Raw genomic sequence first — 15,076 nt, forward strand, 5'->3', positions numbered from 1 at the left:
GTTATTGACCAAATACTTATTTTCCACCATAATTTGCAAATAAATTCATTAAAAATCCTACAATGTGATTTTCTGGAATTTATTTTCTCATTTTGTCTGTCATAGTTGACGTGTACCTATGATGAAAAGTACAGGCCTCTCTCATCTTTTTAAGTGGGAGAACTTGCACAATTGGTGGCTGACTAAATACTTTTTTTCCCCACTGTATTTCTGTTTCATCAGACCAGAGGACATTTCTCCAAAAAGTACGATCTTTGTCCCCATGTGCATTTGCAAACCGTAGTCTGGCTTTTTATGGTGGTTTTGGAGCAGTGGCTTCTTCCTTGCTGAGCGGCCTTTCAGGTCATGTCGATATAGGACTTGTTTTACTGTGGATATAGATACTTTTGTACCTGTTTCCTCCAGCATCTTCAAAAGCTCCTTTGCTGTTGTTCTGGGATTGATTTGCACTTTTCGCACCAAAGTACGTTCATCTCTAGGAGACAGAACGCGTCTCCTTCCTGAGCGGTATGACGGCTGCGTGGTCCCATGGTGTTTATACTTGCGTACTATTGTTTGTACAGATGAATGTGGTACCTTCAGGCGTTTGGAAATTGCTCCCAAGGATCAACCAGACTTGTGGAGGTCTACCATTTTTTTTCTGAGGTCTTGGCTGATTTCTTTTGATTTTCCCATGATGTTAAGCAAAGAGGCACTGAGTTTGAAGGTAGGCCTTGAAATACATCCACAGATACACCTCTAATTGACTCAAATGATGTCAATTAGCCTATCAGAAGCTCCTAAAGCCATGACATCATTTTCTGGAATTTTCCAAGCTGTTTAAAGGCACAGTCAACTTAGTGTATGTAAACTTCTGACCCACTGGAATTGTGATACAGTGAATTATAAGTGAAATAATCTGTGTAAACAATTGTTGGAAAAATTACTTGTGTCATGCACAAAGTAGATGTGCTAACCGACATGCCAAAACTATAGTTTGTTAACAAGAAATTTGTGGAGTGGTTGAAAAACGAGTTTTAATGACTCCAACCTAAGTGTATGTAAACTTCAGACTTCAACTGTACCTGGTAAAATAATGGTTAATAAACCACTCTAAGGGGGCCCTATTAAATCGCAGATTTTTTTCCCAAATTCTGTTTGATATTTACCAAATTATGTTTTCTCAGTTAAATCTTTTCTGGTTTTAGATGTATAAATGTTTTACTCTCAAAATTACAATTGTTCATAGAGAAACAATGAAATTGGATGTTCTGAGTCCATGTCATGCTTAAATCACATCAGAAGACAATTTTTTAGAAAACTAACAAATAGATTTTTGAGTGTAATTTAGTTGCGCATCTGGCCCTTTAATTACTGTCTAATGTGAGGAATGTGCCAGTCTAGCGATGGTTCTGTACTGCTGCTACTCATTTCATGGCAAAGTTAGCAAATAATAGATACAAATGATATACTTACTCATGATATTCTTCTGTCAGGTAAGCCTACTTTACAGTTAACATTTAATTGAGAAGGTTTTGGGGAAAGTACGCCCATTTCTGTCAACCTACAAAAATGGTTATCACATCAACTGGCTACAAATGGAGCGATAGACAAACGTGCGCACCACACAGACAGACAGGGACAATTGCTGGAAATTAATTGGCAGATATTGTGTTAGGTTTGGCTTTTTAAGCCAATAGTGGCTAACCAGAGGTGGGATAATGTCAATATTGTGTTGATTAGATAGTAGCTGGGAGCTTGCAGTGTCTGATACTTGTGAGATTTGTTTATGACAGTTTGCGGTGGAACACGTGAAAATGTCATGTACTTTCAGAATTGTTTGGCAAGCTACTCATAGGTCGGTCGACCTATTGGAGACTCCTGATATAGACAGTATATCGATAATAGATTACAATATACAAACAGTTTATATAGATTTAGTTACACTAGTTTTTATCACTGAATATTCATTGTTATGTCTGTTTTCCTTTAGGCAACACAGGGAACACGTTCCGGATTGAGCCGGTTCTGGGGATCATCTCTGTGGCCCGCGAGCTCGACCTCTCTAACATCGGCCATTACGTCATCACTGTCAGAGTCACCGACAACGGGTCCCCGCCACTCTCTGCCACCTCTGTGGTTCGCATCGCTGTCACGCTCTCCGACAATGCCGGACCCAAGTTCCCCCAGACCGAGTACCAGGCCGAGGTCACAGAGAACATTGCCGTGGGAACCTCTGTCACCACGGTGAGCGCCATGAGCCAATCCACACTGACCTATGACATCCGACATGGCAACAGCAAACGCACCTTCAGGATCAACCAGTATAGCGGTGTGATCACAACTCAAAAACCCCTTGACTATGAGACCACAGCATCTTATAACCTGATTGTCCAGGCCACCAACATGGCTGGGATGGCCTCCAACGCCACCCTGCTCATACGGGTGGTGGATGAAAACGACAACCCACCTGTGTTCCAGCTGCTGCGCTACCAAGGTAGTATCAGGGAGGCAGTGCCCATCAACAGTGTGGTCCTGAACCCAGACAACACTCCTTTGGTCATCAAGGCCACTGATGCTGACCGCAACCAGAACGCTCTCCTGGTCTATCAGATCGTTGAGGACACAGCCAAGATGTTCTTTACAGTGGATTCTGGCACCGGCTCCATCAGGACTATCGCCAACCTGGACCATGAGACGTTTGCTAGTTTTAACTTTCATGTTCACGTGAGGGACAGTGGGAGGCCTCAGCTGACAGCGGATAGCCCCACTGAGGTCACCATCCAAGTGATCGACACAAACGACTCTCCACCTGTCTTCACCCAGGACGCCTACGAAACTGTCCTGCTGCTGCCCACCTATGTAGGAGTAGAGGCATTACAGGTCTCAGCCACGGACCCAGATCAAAACGTCCCCACAGAACTCACCTACTCACTGACAGATGGCAACCTGGAGCACTTTGCCATCCAGCCCTCCAGCGGCATCATCACCGTCAAGAACAACAACTTCTCCAAGGAACGGTTCCGCTTCAATGTCAAAGTGTCCGACGGGAAGTTCTCCAACACTGCTCTAGTCACTGTGCTGGTCCGTGAGACGCTGGACTCTGGCCTCTTCTTCGCCCACAGCCTCTACTCCTCGTCCATCCAGGAGAACAATACGAACATCACCAAAGTCGCCGTGGTCAATGCAGTGGGGAATCGCCTCAACGAGCCCCTCAAGTACACCCTACTGAATCCAGGGACACGCTTCCGGATCCGACCCACCTCTGGCGTAATCCAGACCACTGGGGTTCCCTTCGACCGTGAGGAACAGGAGTTCTATGAGCTGGTGGTGGAGGCTGGGAGGGAGCACGACCATCTGCGTGTTGCCAGGGTGATGGTCAGGGTCCAGGTAGAGGACATTAACGACAACGCTCCTGTGTTCCTAGGACTTCCGTATTACGCTGCTGTCCAAGTGGAGGCTGAACCTGGTGCGCCCATATTCAGAGTTACCGCCGTGGACCGTGACAAAGGCATCAACGGAGATGTGTCCTACTACCTCAAAGACGACCACGGACACTTTGAGATTGACAGGCTGACGGGCGGCCTCCGTCTGAAGAAGGCTTTTGAGTCTGACCTGTCCAACCAGGAATACCAGATGGTAGTTTACGCCAAGGACGGAGGTTACCCTTCCCTCTCATCCACCGTAGAGTTCCCCATCACCGTGGTGAACAAGGCCATGCCCGTCTTTGACAAGTCCTTCTACGCAGTGACGGTGAATGAGGATGTAGAGGTACATACGCCTATATTAGGAATCAATGCCACCAGCCCAGAGGGCCAGAACATCATCTACACCATCGTGGAGGGAGACCCCTCTCTGCAGTTCGACATCGGCTTTGACACCGGAGTCATCAGAGTCATCAACTCCCTGGACTATGAGATCGCCCCATCCTTCCGTCTGACCGTCAGAGCCACAGACTACCTGACCGGCGCTCGTGCTGAGGTGGACGTAGATGTCACAGTTAATGACGTCAATGATAACCCTCCGGTGTTTGAGAAAACATCATATAAGGCGGTTCTGTCTGAGACTGCCATGATCGGCACTCCGGGGCTGCAAGTGGTGGCTACCGACCAAGACTCTGAGAAGAACAACATCGTACGCTATCAGATATTCTACCCCACAGATGCCTACAACAACACCGACCACTTCCACATTGACAGCAGCAGCGGCCTCATCCTGACCGCCCGCATGCTCGACCACGAGCTGGTCCAGCGCTATGACTTCATCGTCAGGGCAACCGATAACGGCTTCCCACCGCTGAGCAGTGAAGTGTCGGTCACAGTGGTGGTGAACGACATGAACGACAACCCTCCGGTGTTTAACCAGCTTCTCTACGAGGCCTATGTCAGCGAGCTGGCCCCTAGGGGCCATTTTGTGACCTGCATCCAGGCTTCGGATGCTGACAGCTCCGACTATGACAAACTGGAGTACAGCATCCTGTCAGGGAACGAAAGGATGAACTTTGTGATGGATGATAAGACTGGTATCATCACGCTGTCTGGTCACAGAAAGCAGAGGATGGAGCCAGCCTACAGTCTGAATGTATCCGTGTCTGATGGGGTGTTCACCAGCACGGCCCAGGTGCACGTCAGGGTCCTGGGGGCCAACCTCTACAGTCCTGTGTTTGAACTGAATGTCTACGAGGCAGAGGTACGGGAAAATGCAGCGATAGGAGTCAAGGTGATCCAGGTAAGAGCCATACATTTTAAAGTATTCAGCTTATGAGCATTAATTGAAATAATGATATGTATTTTATTTACTGAAGCTTTGATGTACACAATACTGTATTTGTAATAGTATTTGTAATATGTTTTGTTTGACATGTGCAATACCCCATCTAAAATAAAGTAACTTAACTATTATTTCCAGGTGAGGGCGACCGATGCTGACCCAGGAGTGTTTGGCCAGATTACCTACTCATTCATCAATGACGTGGGCAAGGACCAGTTCAGTGTGGACGCCAATGGTCAGATCACCACCCTGGAGAAGCTGGACAGAGAGGACCCAGCCAACAAGGACATTTTCCTCACGGTGGCAGCCCAGGACAAGGGTGGAAGGGCCTCCTACTGCACCGTCCGGGTCTCCCTGGTTGATGACAACGACAACGTCCCTCGCTTCAGAGCTACGGAATACCGTGCTTCCGTCAAATCTGATGTGGGCAAGGGCTTCCTGGTGACCCAGATCCAGGCATATGATCCTGACGATGGTGCCAACTCTAAAGTGACATACTCGCTCTACAGCGAGGCGCACGCACCCGTGGTGGATATCTTAGAGATCGACCCTGACAACGGCTGGATGGTCACCAAGGGGAGTTTCAGCCACCTGTGCAACTCTGTCCTGTCTTTCTTTGTCAAAGCAGTAGATGGAGGCATCCCTGTCAAGCACTCTTTAGTATCAGTCTACATCCATGTCTTGGCCCCTGACGCCCTCATCCCGTCCTTTAGCCAACCCCAGTTTTCCTTTACCGTCCCAGAGGACACCCCTATAGGAGCTGCCCTGGGGTCCGTCCGCCTCATCACCCAACCAGGCTACGCCTCGCTGCCAGTCACCTTTGCTCTGGTCAACGGAGAGACCGGGGAAAACAACCAGGATGGAGTCCTGGTGGTGGACTGGGACACTGGGGTCATCAAGCTGGACAAGCCCCTGGACCACGAGGTCATCACCTCCTTCCACTTCAAGATCACGGCCACGGTCCAGCAGGCCAAGCTGGACTCTGTGACCAGCGTAGACGTAGAAGTCAAAGTCTTGGATCTGAACGACAACAAGCCAGCATTTGAATCCAACTCTTACGAGGCAACAGCGATGGAAGGGATGCCTATCGGCACCATGATCATCCAGGTTCAGGCTCTGGACCCAGACTCTGGAGCTAACGGACAAGTTACATACAGCCTATGCACATTGGCGCAATCTGAAGGGGAGCCGGACCAATCCACAGAGACCTTCACCATTGACAGCAACACAGGCTGGATCTCTACTCTCAAGGAGTTGGACCACGAGATGTGCCCATCCTACGCCTTCCTGGTTGTGGCCTCAGACCTGGGGGAGGCCCTGACCCTCTCCTCAACCTCCATGGTGACCGTGGCCGTGTCAGACATCAACGACAACCCACCCAGCTTCCTGGATGAGAGGTACTGGGGCTCGGTGCGCGAGAGCGACCCCCCTGGCGAGGTGGTGGCGGTGCTCAACACTAGAGACGACGACAGCTCTGCAGTGAACCGCCAAGTCAGCTATCACATCACAGGTGAGTCAGAGAATGGGAGTGTGTGTGTTATTAATGTGTTTAGCTGTCTGTCCCCTTTATGCATCTTTATATGTCTCACTGTCTGTCTTTCAGCTTGTCTTCTGTCCCCCTCTCTCACTCACTGACTGTCTGTCTGCTTCTCTACCTTCATATTGTCTATCTCTATCTGTCTGTCTCTGTCTCCCTGTCTCACTTCACTGCCTGCCTGCCTCTCTATCTATCGATCTGTCTCTCTCTCTCACTCCACTGCCTGCCTCTCTATCTACTGTATCTGTCTGTCTATTTGTCTGTCTGTCGGTCTCTCTATCGGTCTCTTTGTCGGTCTATCTGTCTGTCTGTCTGTCTGTCTCGCTATCTGTCTGTCGGTCTGTCTGTCTGTCTGTCTCTCTGTCTCTCTGTCTGTCTGTCTGTCTGTCTCTGTCTCTCTGTCTGTCTGTCTATCTCTGCCTGTCTGTCTCGCTCTCTGTCTCTCGGTCTGTCTGTCTGTCTCTGTCTCTCTGTCTGCCTGTACCACTGTCTGTTTGTCTGTGTCTCTCGGTCTGTCTCTGTCTCTCTGTCTGCCTGTACCACTGTCTGTCTGTCGGTCTGTCTGTCTGTCTCTGTCTCTCAGTCTGCCTGTACCACTGTCTGTCTCTCTGTCTGTCTGTCTCTGTCTCTCTGTCTGCCTGGCTGTCTCTGTCTGTCTGTCTGTCGCCTTGTTTACTTCAGATAAACTCTTCATTTGTATTCTGCCTGGCTCATCTCCATCCCATCACAACAACGCTCGTGAATAAACACGAGGGAAACTCATAACACTAAATTAAGGATGAGGCATGATTTATAATTCATAAATGTCTTATTCGTATCTTAGGTATGTTTGCGCATGCCAGCAGTGGGGGCTTGATTAATAAACAATCGTTGTCGCAGTAATAATGATTTGAATACTGCTGAAACTAGCTCTCACTGCCACATAAGCAATTTTTTCACCACAAAATATGAAGCGCCTGCACAACAACCCTGACATTTAGCACAAAATTACAGCCTCGCCGAAGGCCGCTGAGGGTACTAAATACAGTTAGAGTAAACAGTTTAAAGACACGAGTACCTGCAGTGCATTTGATTAAAGTTGTTGCTATAGCAATAAGTACTGTTTTTATCTCTCTCCATGGCTTTAATGGATGGATGTTTCTTTTAAAGTGTTTGTGGCAGGAGACTGGAGATGGTTAATTAGATTGTGGTTGACCCAGGGACATCAATGGGAGTTCATTTTCATAAATGTGTTTGCCTTTTAGGGAGTATTTGATTTGGTGAAGTACCTGGCAGTTGAAAGTGTGGTCAAGTCTAGTTTGATACATAATGAAACAAAGATATCAAAGGTGAGAGAGAAGAACAAAAGAGGACTAAATCTGTCTTTTATGAATGTCTTGTTGAAAGAGTGTAAAAGTTGTCTGATTTGTTCTCTGCTAATTAACAAGTGAGGAAATAAGAATTAAGTAGGAACGCCCAATGAGACGGAGCGGTGGATCGCCATGCCACCTGGGAATAGGAAGCTAATGAAGGACTTTGAAAAGCAGGAAACCCTCTGCTGAATGGCATTCTAATGAGCATCGCCAGCAGAGAGAGAGAGAGGAAGGGAGGGAGGGAGGGAGAATAAAAGACAGGAGAGATGTGACCTTACTTACAACAAAGAGAGAGAGGGAGATAGATTGAGAAGGAGAATAAACTTATGTTACACACTGCATAGAAAAAGAGAGAGGATGAGAGAGAGAGAGAATGAATTGAGGTTACGTACTGCTGTGAGAGGGAGAGAATGAACGACAGCTAGATGTGACCTTACACAGCAGAGAGACACTGAACGGATTTTACACACTTTTACAAAGAGACACATTGAATCAATCTTTGACACAGCAGGAAATAGATATAAAGTGTCGTGGAAATTCTAATCAATAATGAGGAGAGACAAGGTCAATCACCAATCAGGATATTGCTTTATTCAAAACGTATTAATAGGGCAGCAGGTCACACCACCCACAACCGTGAATGGAGTGAGTGCTCTGCAATAATGAGGCTGGTCGACCCAACACTCTTGAGTGTTGGGCAGAGAGCTCTGACATACAGACAATACAAATACATTTTATAGCAAAGATGCACCCTCTCAGTCTACATGACAAACAGCAGATGTGTGGAATGAGTCAAAAGGTTAGGATTTGTATGAAATAAATGAATAATTCACAGCAGACAGTATCTGCGGTGAAGACTGTTCTCATTGTATGGAAACCAGGGTTTGGCCCCAAGACAAGGTTCTTATCAACATTATCCATACCCGAGCCATCTCTCCCTGGTACCTTACATTACACAAACACCAATTCAGTCTATGAAAATGCAGGTTCAGTCAGACCGGAGACATCTCCCTTTCACACACAACTAATCATAGAATGGAATGTGGCTGTTGATTTTGTCACCTAGCCATTCATAAATCAATTGTCAGCTCCAGATACCCCTATCTCGAAACCCATGTCCTTGACCACATGCCTAGACTAGCTGCAGGGAGCTGGAGTAGAAACCATCCCGTTACAAAAACCTAGCATTAGTAGAACAGTATATAATTGTTATCTATTAATATTAAACAAAACAGGTAAACATGTTACATGTAGATTTTTCTCTCACAAAAGCCAGGGATATACAGTACCAATCAAAGGTTTGGACACACCTACTCATTCAAGGTTTTTCTTTATTTTTACTATTTTTTACATTGTAGAATAATAGTGACCAGCTTCACCTGGAATGCTTTTCCAACAGTCTTGAAGGAGTTCCCACATATGCTGAGCAGTTGTTGGCTAATTTTCCTTCACTCTGCCGTCAGACTCATCCCAAACCATCTCAATTGGGTTGAGGTCGGGGCATTGTGGAGGCCAGGTCATCTGATGCAGCACTCCATCACTCTCCCTCTTGGTAAATTAGCCCTTACACAGCCTGGAGGTGTGATGGGTCATTGTCCTGTTGAAAAACAAATGATAGTCCCACTAAGCCCAAACCAGATGGGATGGCGTATCGCTGCAGAATGCTGTGGTAGCCATGCTGGTTAAGTGTGCCTTGAATTCTAAACAAATCACAGACAGTGTCACCAGCAAAGCACCCCCACACCATAGCACCTCCTCCTCCATGCTTTACGGTGGGAACTACACATGCGGAGATCATCCGTTCACCCACGCCGCGTCTCACAAAGCTACGGCGGTTGGAACCAAAAATCTCCAATTTGGACTCCAGACCAAAGGACACATTTTCACCTGTCTAATGTCCATTGCTCGTGTTTCTTGGCCCAAGCAAGTTTCTTCTTCTTATTGGTGTCCTTTAGTAATGGTTTCTTTGCAGCAATTCCACCATGAAGGCCTGATTCACACAGTCTCCTCTGAACAGTTGATGTTGAGATGTGTCTGTTACTTGAACTCTATGAAGCATTTATTTGGGCTGCAATTTCTGAGGCTGGTAACTCTAATGAACTTATCCTCTGCAGCAGAGGTAACTCTGGGTCTTCCATTCCTGTGGCGGTCCTCATGAGAGCCAGTTTCATCATAGCGCTTGATGGTTTTTGCGACTGCACTTGAATAACCTTTCAAAGTTCTTGAAATGTTACATATTGACTGACCTTCATGTCTTAAAGTAATGATGACTGATATTTCTCTTTGCTTATTTGAGCTGTTCTTGCCATAATATGGACTTTGTCTTTTACCAAATAGGGATATCTTCTGTATACATTTGACATTCTTGTCATTAACAGATGCTCTTATCCAGAGCGACTTACAGTCAGTGAGTGCATACATTTTCATACTGGCCCCCCGTGGGAAACGAACCCATAAACCTGGTGTTGCAAGCGCCATGCTCTACCAACTGAGCTACAGGGGACCTGTCACAACACAACTGATTGGCTCAAATGCATTAAGAAGGAAAGAAATTCCACAAATTAACTTTTAAGAAGGAACACCTGTTAATTGAAATGCATTCCAGATGACTACCTCATGACTGGTTGAGAGAATGCCAAGAGGTTGCAAAGCTGTCATCAAGGCAAAGGGTGGCTATTTGAAGAATCTCAAATATAAAATATATTTTGATTTGTTTAACACTTTTCTGGTTACTACATGATTCCATATGTGTTATTTCATAGTTTTGATGTCTTCACTTTTATTCTACAATGTAAAAAAAAAAAAAAAAAAAAACCTTGAATGAGTAGGTGTGTCCAAACCTTTGACTGGTACTGTATGTTTTTATACTCCCACAAAGGGAATACCTGTATGGAAGAGGTACCAACACCACAAGGTGAAAAACAACGTCATTTGATTAGATTTAGCCGAGCCAGATATTTTACAGACTATTTCATTACTGCTGTATTATAGTCTAATATTGTTGGGTGTTGTCTTGGCTACCTGATGGCATTCTATCTGCCAAATTTTGGGAGGATTTTAACACTTTGACGGAAGCCAGGGGATGCGATATGATATATCCACAGGCGTTGACTCCCAGCGGCTCCCAAAGCCTCATCTAGACATCTGCATCTTAGTTTCCGCCACACCATCCTTGATGAGGTAACATGAAAGTTTAATCAAATGTAAACAAACTGGAAAATGGAAATGTAATGATTGAGTCCCGTGTAGCTCAGTTGGTAGAGCATGGTGTTTGCAACGTCAGGGTTGTGGGTTCGTTTCCCACGGAGGACCAGTATGAGAAAAAAAAAATGTATGCACTCACTAACTGTAAGTCGCTCTGGATAAGAGCGTCTGCTAAATGACAAAAATGTAATTGAGTGTTTGTGATGTGGTTGGGCAGGCTTACAAGAAATGTCTTTGTGTGTCTGATCCATTTACAATGATGGAAATCTTTTTATATCAACTCTGTTTGCGTCCATCGTCCCCACCCAAGTCGCATCGATAGATCAAGATCATGCATTTAGCCACCGGCTGATTTTAATTACACAGAGTTTAGCGATGTTGAGATGAATCGGGAAGCTGGGTGTTTAGAGCTATCATCAGACCATATTGAGGGGAGTGGAGAGGAAAAAACTATTAGGATGTTATTATAATAGAAGAGTGGAGAGGAAATAACTATTAGGATGTTGTTATAATAGGAGGGGAGTGGAGAGGAAAAAACTATTAGGATGTTGTTATAATAGGAGGGGAGTGGAGAGGAAATAACTATTAGGATGTTGTTATAATAGGAGGGGAGTGGAGAGGAAATAACTATTAGGATGTTGTTATAATAGGAGGGGAGTGGAGAGGAAATAACTATTAGGATGTTGTTATAATAGGAGGGGAGTGGAGAGGAAATAACTATTAGGATGTTGTTATAATAGGAGAGTGGAGAGGAAATAACTATTAGGATGTTGTTATAATAGGAGGGGAGTGGAGAGGAAATAACTATTAGGATGTTGTTATAATAGGAGAGTGGAGAGGAAATAACTATTAGGATGTTGTTATAATAGGAGGGGAGTGGAGAGGAAATAACTATTAGGATGTTGTTATAATAGGAGGGGAGTGGAGAGGAAATAACTATTAGGATGTTGTTTTAATAGGAGGGGAGTGGAGAGGAAATAACTATTAGGCTGTTGTTATAATAGGAGGGGAGTGGAGAGGAAATAACTATTAGGATGTTGTTATAATAGGAGAGTGGAGAGGAAATAACTATTAGGATGTTGTTATAATAGGAGGGGAGTGGAGAGGAAATAACTATTAGGATGTTGTTATAATAGGAGGGGAGTGGAGAGGAAATAACTATTAGGATGTTGTTATAATAGGAGGGGAGTGGAGAGGAAATAACTATTAGGATGTTGTTATAATAGTAGGGGAGTGGAGAGGAAATAACTATTAGGATGTTGTTATAATAGGAGGGGAGTGGAGAGGAAATAACTATTAGGATGTTATTATAATAGGAGGGGAGTGGAGAGGAAATAACTATTAGGATGTTGTTATAATAGGAGGGGAGTGGAGAGGAAAAAACGATTACGATGTTGTTATAATAGGAGGGAAGTGGAGAGGAAATAACTATTAGGATGTTGTTATAATAGGAGGGAAGTGGAGAGGAAATAACTATTAGGATGTTGTTATAATAGGAGGGGAGTGGAGAGGAAAAATGTATTAGGATGTTGTTATAATAGGAGACAATGTTTGTCCTGCTGCTCCCTTTGTTTTATGTTTCAGACAGAGAGAATGTCTGTCTCTGACGGAGGTCTTTGGGCTGTGTTGTGGTATGTTGTCAGGGGGTATTGGCCAGTGAGTTGGGGTGGCTCAGACGTCAGGTCCCTAGTCTACACTCAGTGGACACTTTCTTAATCGAATGCACTTATTATATGTCACTCTGGATAAAAGTGTCTGCTGGAAAGCACTTCAGACAGAGGACTTCTAGCACTTCACTTCTCTGTCATTATTTTGTTTCCCCCTCCTTTTTCTAATTTCCTACTTTCTCTCAACGTGTGTGTCTGCCTGCCTGCCTGTCTGTCTGTCTGCCTTTGTCTGTCTGCATGCCTGTCTGCCTTTCTGCCTGCCTGTCTGCCTGCCTGCATGCCTGTCTGCCTGACTGTCTACCTGCCTGCCTGCCTGCCTGCCTGCCTGCATGCCTGCATGCCTGTCTGCCTGTCTGCGTGTCTGCCTGCATGCATGCATGTCTGCCTGCCTGCCTGCCTGCCTGCCTCCATATGTCTAGCCTATATAAGCATACCCTTTCCAGTCCCTCTGTCAGTCAGTCATTAATGAATGGGGTGAGGACAGAAGGAGGCTGATGAAGTGGTGAGGACAGAAGGAGGCTGATCAAATCAAATCAAAATGCATTTGTCACATGCGGCGAATACAACAGGTGTAGACTTTACCGTGAAATGCTTACTTACAAGCCTTAACCAACAATGCAGTTTTAAGATAAATAACAGTTAAGAAAAAATATTTAATAATTAATGTAAAGTGAAAAATAAAAGAGCAACAATAAAATAACAATAACGAGGCTATATACAGGGGGTACCGGTACCGAGTCAATGTGCAGGGGTACAGGTTAGTCGAGGTAATTGAGGTAATATATACAGTGAGGGAAAAAAAGTATTTGATCCCCTGCTGATTTTGTACGTTTGCCCACTGATAAAGAAATGATCAGTCTATAATTTTAAATGGTAGGTTTATTTGAACAGTGAGAGACAGAATAACAACAACAAAATCCAGAAAAACGCATGTTAAAAATGTTATAAATTGATTTGCATTTTAATGAGGGAAATAAGTAATATGGACTTTGTCTTTTACCAAATAGGGATATCTTCTGTATACATTTGACATTCTTGTCATTAACAGATGCTCTTATCCAGAGCGACTTACAGTCAGTGAGTGCATACATTTTCATACTGGCCCCCCGTGGGAAACGAACCCATAAACCTGGTGTTGCAAGCGCCATGCTCTACCAACTGAGCTACAGGGGACCTGTCACAACACAACTGATTGGCTCAAATGCATTAAGAAGGAAAGAAATTCCACAAATTAACTTTTTAAGAAGGAACACCTGTTAATTGAAATGCATTCCAGATGACTACCTCATGACTGGTTGAGAGAATGCCAAGAGGTTGCAAAGCTGTCATCAAGGCAAAAGGGTGGCTATTTGAAGAATCTCAAATATAAAATATATTTTGATTTGTTTAACACTTTTCTGGTTACTACATGATTCCATATGTGTTATTTCATAGTTTTGATGTCTTCACTTTTATTCTACAATGTAAAAAAAAAAAAAAAAAACCTTGAATGAGTAGGTGTGTCCAAACCTTTGACTGGTACTGTATGTTTTTATACTCCCACAAAGGGAATACCTGTATGGAAGAGGTACCAACACCACAAGGTGAAAAACAACGTCATTTGATTAGATTTAGCTCGAGCCAGATATTTTACAGACTATTTCATTACTGCTGTATTATAGTCTAATATTGTTGGGTGTTGTCTTGGCTACCTGATGGCATTCTATCTGCCAAATTTTGGGAGGATTTTAACACTTTGACGGAAGCCAGGGGATGCGATATGATATATCCACAGGCGTTGACTCCCAGCGGCTCCCAAAGCCTCATCTAGACATCTGCATCTTAGTTTCCGCCACACCATCCTTGATGAGGTAACATGAAAGTTTAATCAAATGTAAACAAACTGGAAAATGGAAATGTAATGATTGAGTCCCGTGTAGCTCAGTTGGTAGAGCATGGTGTTTGCAACGTCAGGGTTGTGGGTTCGTTTCCCACGGAGGACCAGGATGAGAAAAAAAAAAATGTATGCACTCACTAACTGTAAGTCGCTCTGGATAAGAGCGTCTGCTAAATGACAAAAATGTAATTGAGTGTTTGTGATGTGGTTGGGCAGGCTTACAAGAAATGTCTTTGTGTGTCTGATCCATTTACAATGATGGAAATCTTTTTATATCAACTCTGTTTGCGTCCATCGTCCCCACCCAAGTCGCATCGATAGATCAAGATCATGCATTTAGCCACCGGCTGATTTTAATTACACAGAGTTTAGCGATGTTGAGATGAATCGGGAAGCTGGGTGTTTAGAGCTATCATCAGACCATATTGAGGGGAGTGGAGAGGAAAAAACTATTAGGATGTTATTATAATAGAAGAGTGGAGAGGAAATAACTATTAGGATGTTGTTATAATAGGAGGGGAGTGGAGAGGAAAAAACTATTAGGATGTTGTTATAATAGGAGGGGAGTGGAGAGGAAATAACTATTAGGATGTTGTTATAATAGGAGGGGAGTGGAGAGGAAATAACTATTAGGATGTTGTTATAATAGGAGGGGAGTGGAGAGGAAATAACTATTAGGATGTTGTTATAA

General features: G+C 44.4%; 1 protein-coding gene across 4 annotated transcripts in view; it reads left to right on the plus strand.

Moving 5' to 3' along the window:
* The window catches only part of LOC121566912 (protocadherin Fat 3), a 329,631-nt gene that overhangs the window by 278,998 nt on the left and 35,557 nt on the right, over positions 1-15,076 (plus strand). For all 4 annotated transcript variants that reach the window (XM_041876825.2, XM_041876827.2, XM_041876826.2 and 1 more), the window contains 2 exons: positions 1,973-4,707; positions 4,888-6,259. In XM_041876825.2, the coding sequence (XP_041732759.1) occupies positions 1,973-4,707; positions 4,888-6,259 (4,107 nt within the window). The remainder of the gene's footprint in view (positions 1-1,972; positions 4,708-4,887; positions 6,260-15,076) is intronic.

This window comes from Coregonus clupeaformis, chromosome 5, assembly GCF_020615455.1.
Source record: "Coregonus clupeaformis isolate EN_2021a chromosome 5, ASM2061545v1, whole genome shotgun sequence".
Lineage (NCBI taxonomy): Eukaryota > Metazoa > Chordata > Actinopteri > Salmoniformes > Salmonidae > Coregonus > Coregonus clupeaformis.